Genomic DNA, 17,176 nt, shown 5'->3' on the forward strand with positions numbered 1-17,176 from the left:
AAAAATCGTGCATTTTTGTAGTTGCAACGACAGAACAAAAATACCCTCAAGAATTAAAAAAAATATTTGCCATATGCCATTGATCTCATCCAAGTGAATAAATTTTTATCAGTTGGGGTATGGCGGATAACTGAATCAAACACCACACTGAAAACAGTTAAAGTGCGGATTTCAGAAAATTATACTATACCTTTTGTGGTAGTGTTTAACTTCTTTATTGTCCAATACAAAATACTCATTCAAACACTGAACATCAAAGTAATAATGATGGCCATGACCAGCAAGGTCAACCGTAACTTAAGTTAAACAAGTCTGCGGTGAAAGTGCATATGGCTATATAGTACAAAAATGAGAATTGTTAGTGAACCTACACATTCAGAGTAAAGAACAAAGCAATGAAAATCAGTCCAGTAATGTATTCCAATCCAAGTTTCAGTTTGCACAGATATAATCTAGAAGGCATAGTGCATATTATATTAAGGCATATGCTAGTTAGATACCTGCTCCATGGATCATTTTGCGTAATAAATCATAATGATGTGGAACAAGTCATTTTACGTTCACATCCCAAATTAATTTGTTCATTGGTTACATCCTGAACATTTCTAATTTTTTTTTTTTTTTCCAAAAAGAAAAAAAAAAAAATACGCAGATACAAGTTAGTAGTTGCCTCCCACCACTTTTTACACATTGCAATAATAGAAATTCTGAAACTTCCCAGAATAGAAATTCTCCTACATAGTAGGAGGAGTTGTCAAGGAATAACTTGCTCAGTTTGTTTTCAAATTTTGGTTTGCTATCAGACATTTTATATCACTGGGTAAGTGATCAAAACCTTTTGTTGCAGTATTGTGCAGCCCTTTTTGTGCTGATGTATAGTAATGAATGTCATTTTTCCTTCTGGCATTGTAATCATGTACATCACTGATCATTATGGGCTGTAGTGGATGTGCAGAACTGAATATGTTGTGTCTTTTAAAATTTGAGGGTGAGACCATCTGCAGAAAATCAGTAATGATACTTTTAAGAACTTTGTATATCATTTCTTCTGTTTCTGTATGTGTGCTTGGATTGATTAAAATACTAATGTCATCTGCAAAAAGAACTAAATATGCTTGTTGTATACTAGATGGAAGATTGTTTACATATATGAAGAACAGCAGTGGACCTAAGATTGAATCTGGGGAGGAACCCCATACATGATTTCTCACCAGTCAGAATTATGTTCCCGGTTTATATTGGTTGAATTACTAAGTACAGTCTTCAGCATTCTTTTGGTTAGATATGACATTATCAATTGGTTGGCTGTACCATCAATCCTCTAAAATGTCAATTTATCTAGGAGAATAATGTGACTCCCACTGTCAAATGCCTTAGTTCAGTCCCAGAAAATACCAATTGGCACCGTTTTATTGTTTTGATGCCTGTAAAATCTGGTAGGTGAACATGTAAATGGCATTCTCAGTAGAGCAACCCTTCTGAAACGTAAAATGTGATTTGCGAAGGATGTTATTGTTTCTAAGTCAGATACTGTTCTAGAATAAATCACCTTCTCAAAAATTTTGGAGATTGATGTCACCAGTGAAACAGGTCACTAGTTATTGATGTCTCTCTTATCACCTTTCTTAAAGAGGGGTTTAACAACAGCATAGTTCAGTCCCTCTAAGAAACAATCTTTTCATAGTCTCAGATGCTATTGAATTTAAACAGGTTGACACCATTATACATGTATTCATTGTCTGTGTTTTCACATACATGCGATTTTAGTTTTGAGTCCAGTGCTGTAATTTGTTAACAGTATGTGGAAGCAGTAGTGAGTGCACTTAATGCCAAACTTCTGTCATTTTTGTAGATATGTGAATTGTCAGTTAAAGTCAGAGCAATTGACAGGATCTGCATTTAAAACGTTAGTAAAAAGAAAGAAAATGATCCTGTCTACAGGAGGAAGCATCTACGGAAGCCGTATTCAGTAGAAAAAGGTTAGAAGTTGTGGATCACTAGACATTTGGTGTGGTTTGGTACTCACTGAATCAGTTTGTAAGAACTGTTCATGACAATGCAGAATAAATTTGAAAAACTGCTTGATCTTTTATTAACACCAGTGTAACTATAATGACCAAATAATGCTCACAGGCAGTGGAAAGACTGGAAAAAATGCTAAGCCAATGGATTGCACGTCTTAATGGTGCTGCTGTTCAAGCTAAAGCCAAGACCTTGTATGCAGATTTAAGAAAGAAGAGAAGAGCCAGCTCAGGTTGGTTTGATCACTTTGAGCATTGTTTTGACTTTCATAACATTAAAATAATAGGAGAGGTATGGCAGGTGAAGTTGGAACTGAGGAATTTAAAAAGATGTTTAAAAAAATTTTCAGAACAAGATTATATTGCAAAGCAGGTTTTCAAATGGGCTTATTTTCGAAACAGATTCCTAGCTGCACGTTGATTTGTATTGAAGAAAAAACAGCAACAGTATTTAGGGCTGCCAATGACTGATGCACTATTCTTTTCAGAGAAAATGTTACAGAGGATTGCAACTCCTCATGATCTAGTACTCTTGAAACCTTAGAACATTAAAGGGTTGTGACAAGAACGGCTGGGAGTTCATTGGAGATGGAATACGAAAGGCTGAATGACTTCTGTTTTCAGTGACTACTTTTTAGTGAACTAAACTGAGAATTAAATGCCTTCTGTGAGAAAGAAAAACTCCTTTTCAAAATGATTCTTCTCCTTGATAATGTTCCAAACAACCAACTGTCAATTGTTGACTCAAATAACAATTAAGTTCTGTTTCCACCACACGTGTCGTGCAATCAGTAAACCAAGGAGTTATTTTTACATTCAAGAAATACAACCTGCATAAAATTTTCTCTACTCTCATAGAAGAATGCGATTTGAGTGACAAACTTCCCGTCAAGATTTTCTAGTGACAATTTAATATTAAGATGGAAGTTGAAGTTGTTAAAGACGAATGGACTGACATCACACCAAAATGTATGAATTATGTGTGGAGGAAACTATGACCTAAAGCTGTGTCAGTGCCAGTAGATGATCACTTATATCTCCATTGCAATGAGAGAAATTGTGGACCTGACACAGGAGATTGGATTCACTAATGTCAATGAAGAGAATGTATGCGACTTCCTAAATCCTCATCCCAAGGATCTGGGTAATGAATATTTGATAGTTTTCAGTGAAATTCATAATAAACAAGAAATAGAAAATGAGGAAGTTGAGCCTGTTACAAAGCCAACCACAAACAAAATGGTAGGGTCCTTCAGAATGACCGATGCTGCAGTGAAAATTTTTGAGGAACATGATCGTGAACAAGTAAGGAATACCAGTAGTGAAGAAAGAAGTCGAACATCTCCTTAAATGTTACAAATAGTTATGTAATCATCTGGCAAAGGAGGTGGGGGGGGGGGGGGGGGAGTACACCACAGCAAAACAAAGCACACTCTTCAGAGTAAAAGGTGCATGATGAGAAGAAAATCTATCAAAGGAAACTTGCACAACTTGCCAAGACTTTTTTTTAACATCAATTCACCTTTTGAATTGTATGCCTCCTACAGTGAAAAGGTGCAAGGTCTCTTATCCCCCAAGTCATTTAAAAAAGTTTTGCACCACATTCCGTGTGTGTCAAAATACATGGTGGACAAAACAAGAAATTAGAGGTCTGTAAAAGGAAGATCAGATTCTTATTATGGTCTTATTCACAGTCATTTTATATGGAAGATGAAGGAGACTTCTCACCAGAATGCAAACAAGGGAGGTGCTACAACAGTTTAAGGAGAAAAAGTGGTGAAAGTTTAAAGATACAAGACTCCAAATATTAAAGAGACTTTTGCCATGTACAAGAAGCAATATACACTACTGGCCATTAAAATTCCTACACCATGAAGATGACGTGCTACAGACGTGAAATTTAAGCAACAGGAAGATGCTGTGATACGCAAATGATTAGCTTTTCAGAGCATTCACACAAGGTTGGCACCGGTGGCGACACCTACGATGTGCTGACATGAGGAAAGTTTCCAACCGGTTTCTCATACACAAACAGCAGTTTACCAGCGTTGCCTGATGAAACGTTGTTGTGATGCCTCGTGTAAGGAGGAGAAATGCGTATCATCACGTCTTCAACTTTGATAAAGGTCGGATTGTAGCCTATTGCGATTGTGGTTTATCGTATCGCGACATTGCTCCTCGCATTGGTGGAGATCCAATGACTGTTAGCAGAATATGAAATCGGTGGGTTCGGGGGGGGTAATGCGGAACGCCGTGCTGGATCCCAACAGCCTCGTATCACTAGCAGTTGAGATGACAGGCATCTTACCTGCATGGCTGTAATGGATCGTGCAGCCACATCTCGATCCCTGAGTCAACAGATGGGGATGTTTACTAGACAACAACCATCTGCACGAACAGTTTGATGACGTTTGCGGCAGCATGGACTATCAGCTCGGAGACCATGACTGCGGTTACCCTTGACACTGCATTACAGACAGGAGCGCCTGCGATGGTGTACTCCACGACAAACCTGGTTGCAGGAATGGCAAAACATCATTTTTTCGGATTAATCCAGGCTCTGTTTACATCATCATGATGGTCGCATCCGTGTTTGGCGACATTGTGATGAACGCACATTGGAAGTATGTATTCGTCATCACCATACTGGCATATCACCCGGCGTGATGATATGGGGTGCCATTGGTCACCTCTTGTTCGCATTGACAGCACTTTGAACAGTGGACGTTACATTTCAGATGTGTTACGACCCGTGGCTCTACCCTTCATTCGATCCCTGGGAAACCCTACATTTCAGCAGGACAATGCACGACCGCATGTTGCAGGTCCTGTACGGGCTTTTCTGGATACAGAAAATGTTCGACTGCTACCCTGGCCAGCCCATTCTCCAGATCTCACACCAATTGAAAATGTCTCTTCAATGGTGGCCGAGCAACTGGCTCGTCACAATACGCCAGTCACTACTCTTGATGAACTGTGGTATTGTGTTGAAGCTGCATGGGCAGCTGTAACTGTACACGCCATCCAAGCTCTGTTTGACTCAATGCCCAGGTGTATCAAGGCCGTTATTATGGCCAGAGGTGGTTGTTCTGGGTACTGATTTCTCAGGATCTATGCACCCAAATTGCGTGAAAATGTAATCATATGTCAGTTCTCATATAATATATTTGTCCAATGAGTACCCATTTATCATCTGCATTTCTTCTTGATGTAGCCATTTTAATGGCCAGTAGTGTACACCATAATACAGGGTCATAGTATGAAGGCTTTCACGACTGGATGACATATCTTCTGGTAAACCTTCTGGGATGTAAGGTCGTGGCCCATGAACGTTAGGAGCTGAAGAGTTTCATGGACCACGACCTTATATCCCGGAAGGTTTACCAGAAGATAATACAGGGTGTTTCAAAAAAGACTTTACAGCTTTGAAAATGCATATAAATTACTTCATAGTACCTACAGAGGTGTCAAGTTGTAGGGAAATACATCACGTTTTGTCACGCATAGTTTGCTAGTGCCGAATTGCATTGTAAGGAGTGCTAGCGGCAGTTGTGTTAAAAATGCACGCCTTCACTAGACCCGAGCGTGCTAGATGTCTGTTTTGGTTTGAAGAATTGAAGTTGGCGACAACAGTTCAGTGTAATTTCCATACCAAGTATTCTAAAGATCCTTGTAGTACGCCTACAATCTATGAGTGGCATAAACGTTTTGTAGGAACAGGGTGCTCGGTAAGACATGGGAAATCATCAGGTCATCCAAGCACATTTGATGACATCGTTGAGCGAGCAAGAGAACGTTTGTCAACAGCTCTACAAAATCGAGCTGGCATGCATCTCACGAACTGCAAATCCTACATACAACTGTTTGGCATGTGTTGAGAAACCGTTTGCATTTGAAACCATACAGATTGATGATCGTACAAGCAATAAAAGACATTGATAAATTGCTCGCAATTACTTCTGTGTAGATACATTAAATCGATTACAAGAGGATAATCATTTCTTTGACAAAATCATCTTTTCTGATGAGTGAACTTTTCACTTAAGTGGCAAAGTTAACACACACAACTGTAGTATGTGGGGCAGTGAAAATCCACATCAAACATTGCAACATGTTTGTGATAGCCATAAACTGAACGTTTTTTGTGCATTGAGTGAGAACAAAGTTTAGGCCCCTTGTTTTTCCATGACAGAACGATCAATGGAATGGTGTACCTAGATATGTTACAACAATTTTTGGTACCACAGATCAGTGAGGATGAGCAGTTACACCTGCAGTGCTACAGCTAGTTAGGGACGAAATTGACTTCTGATGGGACATGTGCATGATAACCAACGGAAGCCACACACAACATCCTTAGTTTAAGGTAAAAAACTGGACATGTTTCCCTAAAAAGAAAAACTAAACCGAGCTCTATATCTTCCTTCAATAAATTTATATGAATTTTTAAACTTGTAAAGTCCTTTTTGAAACACCCTGTACAATGGAAGATCAAAATTTAATGCACTAAGACATAAGTGGGCGGTTCCACACTGTACTGATTCTCTACCATGACATTGAGTGGTGAGCAAAGTCTGATTGGGAGGTACGTTTTCCTGGGATTTAATCTTGCTCAATTTAATATTTCAGCACGCTCACAGACCTCTTCTAATCAAACTTCTTTTCTCAAAGTGCTGCAGGTACTTCCGGAAGTTAAGAGGATGATCCCAATATCAGACTCTCAAAATAAAGACGAGTCTTCTCATTATCGTTATCTCATATATTGTAATCTTGTTTACAATAACTGTGCATTACAAAGCAATTACATCATGCAGAACACTGCAAAAACTTTGATAAGGACATAGTCCAAAAATTCTGCTTCGTTGATAGATGTCAACTGAATGTATCTCTCTAAAAATTTTCTCTTCCTCCCATGACGTCATTGGCTTTGCCATGGCCTTTCTTGCTCTATGGTGCGCACCATATCTCCAAAGTATGGATCAGCCACACGGAATAAACTGCCCGATCAGTAGGTACCGCAAATGTGGTATAATGTTTATTGTAGCCCCAGCTTGCAGATATGCTGTGTCTATCCATCTCACGATACACACACATAAATAAAACAAACATCCAAACATAGATTATCTGATACATTATGAAAATAAACTTTTTATAATGACTGTAATCACTCATCGGTTTAAAAAAGCCTGTGCAACACTTCACGTCATCAAAGTGATATATTACACTACCACAGCCATCTAGGAGATGTCTCTGTGTATTGAGTGCATTTTGAACTTCATTTGATAACGCCGAAGAACTTATTGAACACGTGACATACAACACCATGGTTGGATGTGTGAAGTTCTTAGTAGTCTGTGCAGTTAGGCAAGAGTCCTATTTGTTTCGGAATGTGGCAACTGCACTGGAAAGGGTGGACTTTCATTAGACACCTGATGTGGAAGGCATACTAGACGACTCCCCAGAAGTTTCATATCCACCATGGAAGGAAAATAAACTAATTAAGAAAACTGTTGCCATCAACATTTTCACTGGTGGACTGGGGAAATGGTCAGTGAAAGTAGTAATACACCATCATCTGAAGAAATTGTAACCCCACATTGCAGAAGTGAAGGGACTTTTACAGGCAGAAGAACTGTGTTTAATGCTTCACTGTGGTTTTGCTGAGAAATGGTCTGTGATTATGGTACAAGAAGTTTAGGGATATCATTGGAGTAATGACTTAAGTTTCAGTTTTTACTGGGGTGACATTTTCTGGACAAGACCACAAGTGTTGCAGTTATAAGTGATGACACAGGACATTAATCAGGATTTTTGCCAATGCGCAAAATTCAGCACGTGCAACCACAGGCAGAAAAGATCATTATTATTTGTAACAGTGCTCATAATTGCTCTAAAATCATTACCAGTTGTTTGACAATATAATGTAATTGGATATGTAAAAAGTCTACTCACCAAGCATAAAAGGTTATACTTACGCAAGCCTTCAGGGATAGTGGCCCCTTCTTCCAGCAGAAGGGGAAGGAAGAGGGGTGGAGGAGGAGGTCTGGAGAGGCTTAGGAAAAGGGGTAGATTTCAGAAAAGTCACCCAGAACTGCCGGTCAGGGGAGACATGCCAGGCACGATGAGAAGGTAAGATGACTGTTGGGAACTGCACTGGCCAAGATTTGAAAACCTGAGAGCCTAAAGGTGGAATACTGTGTAGTATGCAAGACAGAGATTATTACTAAAACATGCACAAGTTAATAAGAATGAAAACAGAGGTGGGAGGTGGACAGCAAAAAATAGGCAGGTCAGAAAATGAAAGGTGGAATGAAGAAAGGAGTAGTTACTGTAAAGGAGTGCTGAGGCTCAGAAATTAACATAAATTAAGACCAGGTGGGTGGTGAAAACCAAAGATGTGTTGCAGCGTTAGTTCCCACCTGTGGGGTTCTGAGAAACTGGTGTCTGAGGGAAAGATGCAGGTGGCACATGTGATGAAACAGGTTGTCATGCCAGTATAAAAGACCAAACAGTGTTTACATAACAGCTGGTATAGCAATAGTGAGACGGAAGAAGACGCAAAGACACAACTCAACAACTTAAGTAATGTAGCCAGAATGGTGGGGACTGAGGATCGCCTATAACAAGACAAAGACATTAAATACCACTGCAGACTGGGAAACACCGGAAGGCACTGTGCAAATGGTGGACAAATTTAAATATCTGGGAGAATTTATAACAGGAAGGAACAGGAGCAAGGAGGGAATAACAGAGAGGATAAAGATGAGGTCAGTGTTCTGCATGACGAGAGACATATACAATAAAAAGAATATATCCACAGAGACAAAGTTACACCACTACAAGGCAACGGTGAGGAATGCAGTATTATGTGGTGCTGAGACGATGACACTAGGAAGAAATTGGGCAGAACAACTAGAGAAAGAAAAGAGAAAAATACTAGGTCTCAAAAGAGGAGGAGAGAGGTGGATGCGAAGACCTAGGGAAGAATTGTACTGGAACATGAGAACAATATCCGGGGAAATCAGACTCAAAAGGGCAAGGTTTGCTGGACATGTAGTTAGGATGAGTATGGACAGAATGACGAAGAGAGTGTGGGAAACAACAGGGAGGACAAGGGGAAATACAGGAACCAAGTGGGTTGTTGAACTTCGGAAGGACTGGTTGGAATTGGGGATCAAGGTCAAAGGAAAGGAAAATTGGAGGAACAAATATACAGCAACCAATATGTCAGAGATCAATGACAGAGTAGAATACAGGAAAAGATTAGAGTGTCCCCAGTGGAGCCGACAGGAGTAACGGAAACTGAAGATCTCGGAAGAAGAGCGGGAGAGAAGAAGAGAAAGAATGAAGAGGTTCTGGGAAAAGAAGAGGAAAATGCAGTCCACGAAGGGGCTACCCGTGGTGCTGCAGAGGCCGTAACGCAAGATGAAGAAGAAGAAGAAGAAGAACAACAATAACAACTGGTATATGACATCTCGTTTCACAAGTGGCTCTCTCTTTAATAGTATATGTTTCGCGAGTTACTGGTAGGAGGGTGCATAGGACAGATCTTTCAGTGGTATCGGTCACAGTGTAGGGAGATGGCTACAGAAGGAGCATGGAGTCTGATAAGGATACTGCGAAGATTGGGAGGATAACAAAAAGCTATTCTATGTGTGGTAGGTAAAATCTTGGGCAGAATGGATCTCATTTCAGGATATGATTTTAGGAAGTCATGGGCATGTCAAAGTAGCTGATTAATACATTCCAGGCCAGGATAATACTGAGTGACAAGTGTTCCAAAGTTGTTGTTTTTTTTGGGGGGGGAGGGGGGCAGCAGTATCAGGAATGGATGTGATGGTCTGGGAAAGCTGCTTTTGAATTAGGCTGGTGGGATAATTATGCCAAGTGAAGGTTCAGGTGAGAATGGTGGTGTAGTGCTATGAAGAGTCTGCGTCTGAACAAATAAGTTTGCCCCGAATGCCAAGGCTGTATGGGAGGGAACGTTTGACATGGAAAATATAAGTACTGTTGTTTGTTAGTAGATTTAATGTGGACAAAAGTGTGTAGCTAGCTTTCTGTGAGGGCAAGATCAACGTCTAGGAAAGTGGCATGGGATTTGGAAAGTCCATGTGAAATTTAATTGGGAGAAGGTATTTATAGATTCCAGGAATGTTAACAGGTCAACCTCACCATGATTCCATATGGCAATGATGTCATCAGTGTATCTAAACCAAACAAGGGACTAAAGACTTATCGATTCCAGGAAACCTGCCTTCAAGTGACCCATGAAAAGGTTGGCATAGGAAGGAGCCATCCTGGTTCATATGGCCATACCCCTGATCTGTTTGTATGCCTGCCCATACCTGTCACTAATAGGCCACTTGCATTCAACTGGAGAGGTAGTGGCAGATCCCATACTTCCTGCAGAGGAGACTGCATTCACAGGAGAAGTTAGTACTTTAGATACCTTTTGTAATGGGAGAGCCCCAGAGGGTCGCAAACCAAACAACAATTTGCAACAGCTGCCAATTTTGACAGTAATCAAGGTGATTTCCACCGGCTTATGAACATCAACTAACTCGTCCCATTTGAGAACAGCATTCACAGGGGGGCTGCATTGTGGTTGGTGCAATGTTTTACAGGAGAATCAACAAATAACTTTAAACTAAGCCTGCTGATTATCTTTTAATCTGCTGGGCAAAAAATATTCATAATTCCATCCAATAATTAAAAAAATTAGTACACAAAATAGAATTGCTATTAAGGCAACAAAATAACATGGTGAAAGTTACTAGTTTCCTAACTTTTGGGTGTTAGTTACTAAGACATTCGAAATAGTGTTAACTTATGATAATATACACTCCCTTTGAAAGGGAAAGTGAAATGCAACACGATATGTTAGTTATAAAATTTGCTACAGGAACTAAATCACAAACTCTGATTTACTAAAAAATAGTTTATGCAAACATCATTGATAACTTCTAAAATTCTCAAAATGTCCATTTATCCACGTTGATATATACTGAAGTTCGGGGTGAATTATTCTTTGACAGTAACGGTAAATTGCAACCTTTGACTTGCTACCAGATAGTTAAGAACTGAATTAAATTGTTGTGAACTTCATGCTGCCACATGGACTGGCCGCTGGACACAAGTTTCCAGCTGCAGACAGCACCACCACCATCGGTGCTCACTTATGGTTCCTAATATTTTAAAAACTGTGAATGCTCCAGTTGCTGTTGATTCAATGGGAAGGCTTCATTCAATATCAGAGGAAGAGACTGATGCAGTTGAACACATTTTTAATTCCAGCAGATTGCACATGAGTTGCATGCTTTGGAAGTTTTAAGTTTTTGAAACTTTTGCAAATTGTTTAAATCTTTTATTATGTTTGAAAAAATGTGCCGCTTACTCATATTTCAGAATAGATAAAATTCTGAGTCTAAATGAGCTTTTGATTTCATGAGACCAATATGTGAAGATGTGGCAATAGGAACTGAGTTATTGTATGGCAACATTTTAAATTGTTTATAAAACCCGTTCAACTAGAAAGTGGAAATTCTCCTTTCCAGGGAATGTTTTACTATATGGTACTACTGTATTTATTCAAATCTAAGCTGCACCTGAAATTTCCTGAATCTAAGCCGCACCTGAAATTTCAAACTCGAAATTCAAGGGGAGAGAAAAGTTTTAGACCACACCTCCAAATCGAAACAGAGTTGGTCCATTGTAACATGAGACACAATTTAGGTCAAATGGATGAAGATACAGCTACTGTAGTTTGGGTCGAGTCGTAAGCTTAGCAGTTAAGCTTTACCAGGTAGCCATTGTTGTGCGTCAGGCTCTCTGTCCATATTTATACGGGTACCCTTCCTTTTTCACGTGCTTCGTCTGGTTTGAATCAATTGCTTATTATGCTTTGATCTGATAAGTGTCGTTCTCTTTGTTATAGGTGTTTATGTCACTCTATGCATTAAAATGGTTCGCAGGAGAGCTGCTGTAAAGTTTGGAAGGTAGGAGACGAGGTACTCGAGGAAGTAAAGCTGTGAGGACGGGGCGTGAGTTGTGCTTGGGTAGCTCAGCGTGTTCAGTCAGAGGGCTGCTCGCCCTCGGTAATAAAAATTAAAAAAAAAAACTGAGTAAAGGAATCAATAATCGACCTGAATCAATGTCTTGTGATGTCCGCCCAGACCAAACGCAACGAACAATACTGAAGAAAAAAAAAAGAGGTTGGTAGAGCACTTGCCTGCGAAAGGCAAAGGTCCCGAGTTCGAGTCTCGGTCCGGCACACAGTTTTAATCTGCCAGGAAGTTTCATATTAGCACACACTCCGCTGCAGAGTGAAAATGTCATTCTGAAAATGCATTGTTGTACTGTGTCATGCATTGTTTGTCGGATTCCGATAATGAGTGTTAACGACTTGTCGCCACTCGCAGCATGGCTTGCTTTTGTACGCGCTACCGCGGCTAACAATAAAAAAAAAAAGAGAGGAATTGTCTCATAAGTGAAACAATGGCAAGAGACTGCTATTTGTTGTTACTTACACTGCTGCTTTCTTTGATAATGATCAACACTAACCAAATAATAGACTGTGTATGATACAAGATTTTCTGAATGAGAGTTTAGCAAACATTTTTCTCTGTTTGAAAATCTTTGCAGACTTCTCTTTAGTACATTACACTCTGTGCAGAAATTAGTCATCTTAGATTTAAAAATCTAGTCAGTTTCCTTGCTTCATTTCTGAGTGTATCACTATTCAGCATAAGAATAATATCAATACAAACATGACATGATTATATATATTCTTCCGCGTTTGCTGTTGTCTCACTCTAGTTTCATAGTTTATTAGGCAGACAGGATTTAAATGAGATAGCAGCAAACACGAAAGAATACATGGCATAATGTTTACATTCTTCTACCTTTTCTTTTAATTTATTTACTGACACAGAGATTTTGGCGTCAGTATTTATCTTTGTACCTGCAAAGCATGCCTGTGTAGCGCTACATGTATTCAGCAGCAAAAGTTAGTTGTGGCAGCACCTACTAACATTTTTCAGAACTTCCACTTACTTTGAACTCGATTCTAAGCCGCAGGCAGGTTTTTGGATTACAAAAACCAGAAAAAGTGCGGCTTAGATTTGAGTAAATACGGTAACTGACATTTAAAAAATAAATCTTAAATAAAAAAATTGGGAGGCTACGACGAGGTCTTTGACTCATATTTCCAAATCAAGGATATCATTGTAAACCTAAAATTGTAACATACATTTTATTCAGTGACATTTGAGATTCGAGGTGACCCACCTGTCTTATTTGATGTGGATTGTCAGAAGCATAAACAGTTTGTTGCTGTAGAGCAGGGTTACCCAAACTGTGTTCTGCAGAATTGAACTAATCACTGAATAAAACAAGTTTTTCTCATTTTTAATAATTTATTAACTTCAAAGAAACAAGGTGCTCCATCAGTGTACTAGGATTCTCAAAGTGTTCCGTTGAAGGAAAAGTTTGGGAACCCCTTCTAAAGAGCATTGAACCATTTCCTGGAGTGTAACTTCTCCAGCAGCTCCCTCTGTGGCCTTGGCATTGGTCACACTATCATCTCAAACTATTCTCGATTGATCTTCACAGTCTGGCTGGAATTAACTGAACATCTCAGACAGTGTGGGAGATAAATATTAAATAAATGTCAACTTTAAACAAGCTTTATATTAACATTTAATGAAGCGTTTTCCAGAAAAATGGCAGATGTGGAAAATGCTGTTGGACTTAAAGTTTCCATAGACTATATGGCCCTTCTAATCACATCCAGCCAGATGTGATGGTGGATTCATACTCAGATTTACGGCAGTCTTTCACGACTTCATCGGCAGTGTATTGAGGAATATTTTGAAATTAAGTAGTCATTTATAGGCCAGAAAGTTGATATTTTTGTGGCTGCAACCCAGTATAAAGAGGCAATTTTTGTCTGAAAAATTGTATGTGATTTGACAGGCAGGTGTAAGAGCCTGTTTAGATGAGCTTTCTGTTACAATTCTTACTCTAAAATAATTTTTTCTCTCCATAGGGTGGATTGGCATTCGTCGCTGTCAAAGGTGTGTTAAGAATATACCATAAACAAAAACAGTATGTTCGACAAACACGTCGCAGAATATTGGATTACACGGAAGCGAATCGTAACGCTGTCAGAAGGGAAGCAGGAGCAGCTAATCACTGAAGTCACTGTCAGGTTATTGACTGAGAATTGGCAGTTCCTTGCTGTTTGCATATTGTTGCAAATTAAAATTTCAAGTAACTGGTGTGAAACTTGCAGAGTGTGAGCCAGGTGATGAATCGAATAACAAAATTGTCCATGATAAAGTGTTTAGTGATAACTTTGTTTACAATTGTTACTGTAAAATAAATTAAAATATATGAAACCTGTGTATCATTCACTTGCTTTCATAGATATTTTTGTGTCAGGAGCACTACAACCAAAAGCAATCAGCATTGTTTGTTTGGAAATTTGCACCTATGATTATTTTGTGGGCTTGTAAACTTTAGTGACTACTGTTTTCTTTATACTTTTATCTTTTTTGAAAAGAGGATTTGGTTTATGTTTGTTTTGTTGACCCAACAAATTTGTAATATTCTTGTGGAGTATCTTAATTACACATCTCCTAAATCAAGTTTCCAAAATTTTAGTACCCATTGTTATTTGCAGATACTTAACAAATATTGATGTTTGATCCTTGTTGGAGAATACTCAGTATCTTTTTAAGTTTTGTTGTTTCCTTATGGGACTGAAAATTTGTAACCGGTTTTGGTTAATCTGTGTGGTTATTGGATTAAAAACCCTGCATTAAAACTTTTTACGCAGATTAATTTGAAATAAACCAATAAACGAAACAGCTATTACTTACTGGTTCAGCATTAATTTGTGTTTGTCATTGCAATAAACAAAGAGAAAAATTACAATAACATGTCTGCTTGTCTGCCTGTGATACTGCGGTTTGTGGTCCTGTACTTTACTGAGACATCCTAGTTGTTTAATGGGTACATAACTGAGAGACAGTGTCAAAGCTTATGCATCGGAAACAGTCATGCCTGGCTATAACCATGTGCGTGATACGTGTGGCAAAAATGGTAATAATTCTTTTTAAATTGGTAATTCTTGTATGTAAACAAAAACTTGGTCAATAAGTTCTCCAATCACACTGATCTGCACAATGTAAGACTGAGATAGGTATAGTAGCATAAAATATTAACATCTCGGTGGAAGTGAATGAAAGTGTGGGAATGTGTTGCCAGAGCTCTCAGATTTGTACCCAGAAAGCTCGATGTCACATGATGTGAGGTCAGCGTGACTATAGCACCAAATGGGCTGGCCTCACAAGAGGCAATTGAGGGTGCGGGAAGGGGTGGTGTATGTCAGTCAGTGGACAGTTATGGTGCACTTTGTTGGTGTTCTTCTTACAGCATGGTCCAGAGACATTTGGATGACTTTACACATGGAAGAATCATCACAAAACGGAAGATGGATGAAGCCCAGGAGTTTGGTATTGCGCACAACATTGTTTCACATGAATGGGGTACCACAGGCCCTGCCACCTGAAGGAGAGGAGGTGGTCGACCTTGTTCAACAACAACAGCAGGTGCAGTTGTAATTGCATTTTAAAGACTACAAGGCACACCACCTCACACACCCACAGTGATACCTGACTGCATGGGGGTGGACAGCCAATGGCTAGTATGTTGTGTTCTATTGACACCCGCACATTGGTGGCACCTACTCTGATGGTGCCAAGAGCATAAGGACCTGAGCTTCTAGAAGTGGGAGTTGCACACTTATTTTGGATGAAAGGAAATTCAGTCTGAGGAGTGATTCTGGACTTACCCTCAAATGGTAAGCAGTAGGATCACATAATTCACCCAGGAACATTGTCGAATGTGATTGTTTTAGTAGTTTAGATGCTATGGTGAGAGGCACATAATGTAGCACATGTGTACTGATCTCAGTGTGTTTGAACACTGTACACTCACTGGTCAATGTTGTTATGACACTGTACTCCTCCCCATGTTTGTCTCTTTAGGGGTGCATTCTGTCCTAACTGCATTTATGTGGATGACAATGTATGACCTTATCAAACAGTGCAGGCAGAAGAACTCTTGGAATGAGAGGATGTCTGTCAAATGGCCTGCCTGTTCCCTCAACTTAAATCCCATTGAGCATATCAGATGCATTGAGGAGATGTATTGCAGCACGTCCACATGCACCAACTACCACCTAGCAGCTGTCAAAGGCGTTAGTGGAGGAATGGAACACCATACTATGAGAACTCCTGGGCAATTTCGTCTCAAATCATGCAGGACGTGTCAATTTATGATCAGGAATTTCTGTGGAAAAAATGTTTTAAGACATCTATATCATGTGTATTAAGATATTAAGAAAGTAAATATTTTCATTTTATCTTGGTTTTTTAAATGGTACAGTCCTTTGAAAAATCTGTATTTTGTAAGCAACTCTTAAAACAGTAGAGAACTAAAAAATATGCCAGATGTTTTGTTTTAAAGCTCCATCTTTGTGTTCAAATTTAGTTCACACACACACACACACACACACACACACAGGCTTTCTTTTAACTTACAGATTTAAGAAGAAGATACAAAAATTTAAATTTTTTCTGATTTGTAAAGTCACAGAATGCTAACGTCCTTGTTGTATTACTAGATACAATTGATATACTTTTTTTTAAAAAAAGAGACCTTCTCTGTTCCAGCTATCTGTATTATGTAAATATTTATTACTAAAAATTATTTAGTTGAAAATCACCACCACAAAACTTATGAAGATTGTGCAATATACGAGGGCAGTTCAATAAGTAATGCAACACATTTTTTTTTCTCGGCCAATTTTGGTTGAAAAAACCAGAAATTTCTTGTGGAATATTTTCAAACATTCCCGCTTCGTCTCGTATAGTTTCATTGACTTCCGACAGGTGGCAGCGCTGTACGGAGCTGTTAAAATGGCGTCTGTAACGGATGTGCGTTGCAAACAATGGGCAGTGATCGAGTTTCTTTTGGCGGAAAACCAGGGCATCTCAGATATTCATAGGCGCTTGCAGAATGTCTACGGTGATCTGGCAGTGGACAAAAGCACGGTGAGTCGTTGGGCAAAGCGTGTGTCATCTTTGCCG

At 39.2% G+C, this 17,176-nt stretch overlaps 2 protein-coding genes across 6 annotated transcripts in view; one reads left to right on the forward strand and one right to left on the reverse strand.

Annotated features, from left to right (window-relative positions):
• Window positions 1–14,847, forward strand: part of LOC126175136 (E3 ubiquitin-protein ligase MARCHF5) — an 88,465-nt gene extending 73,618 nt beyond the window's left edge. For all 5 annotated transcript variants that reach the window (XM_049921697.1, XM_049921694.1, XM_049921695.1 and 2 more), the window contains one exon: window positions 14,068–14,847. In XM_049921697.1, coding sequence (XP_049777654.1) covers window positions 14,068–14,217 — 150 coding nt within the window. In that variant the 3' untranslated portion in view covers window positions 14,218–14,847. The remainder of the gene's footprint in view (window positions 1–14,067) is intronic.
• Window positions 1–17,176, reverse strand: part of LOC126175133 (uncharacterized) — a 338,937-nt gene that overhangs the window by 66,812 nt on the left and 254,949 nt on the right. The gene's annotated exons all lie outside the window — the stretch shown is intronic.

Source organism: Schistocerca cancellata, chromosome 3 (genome assembly GCF_023864275.1).
Source record: "Schistocerca cancellata isolate TAMUIC-IGC-003103 chromosome 3, iqSchCanc2.1, whole genome shotgun sequence".
Classification (NCBI taxonomy): domain Eukaryota; kingdom Metazoa; phylum Arthropoda; class Insecta; order Orthoptera; family Acrididae; genus Schistocerca; species Schistocerca cancellata.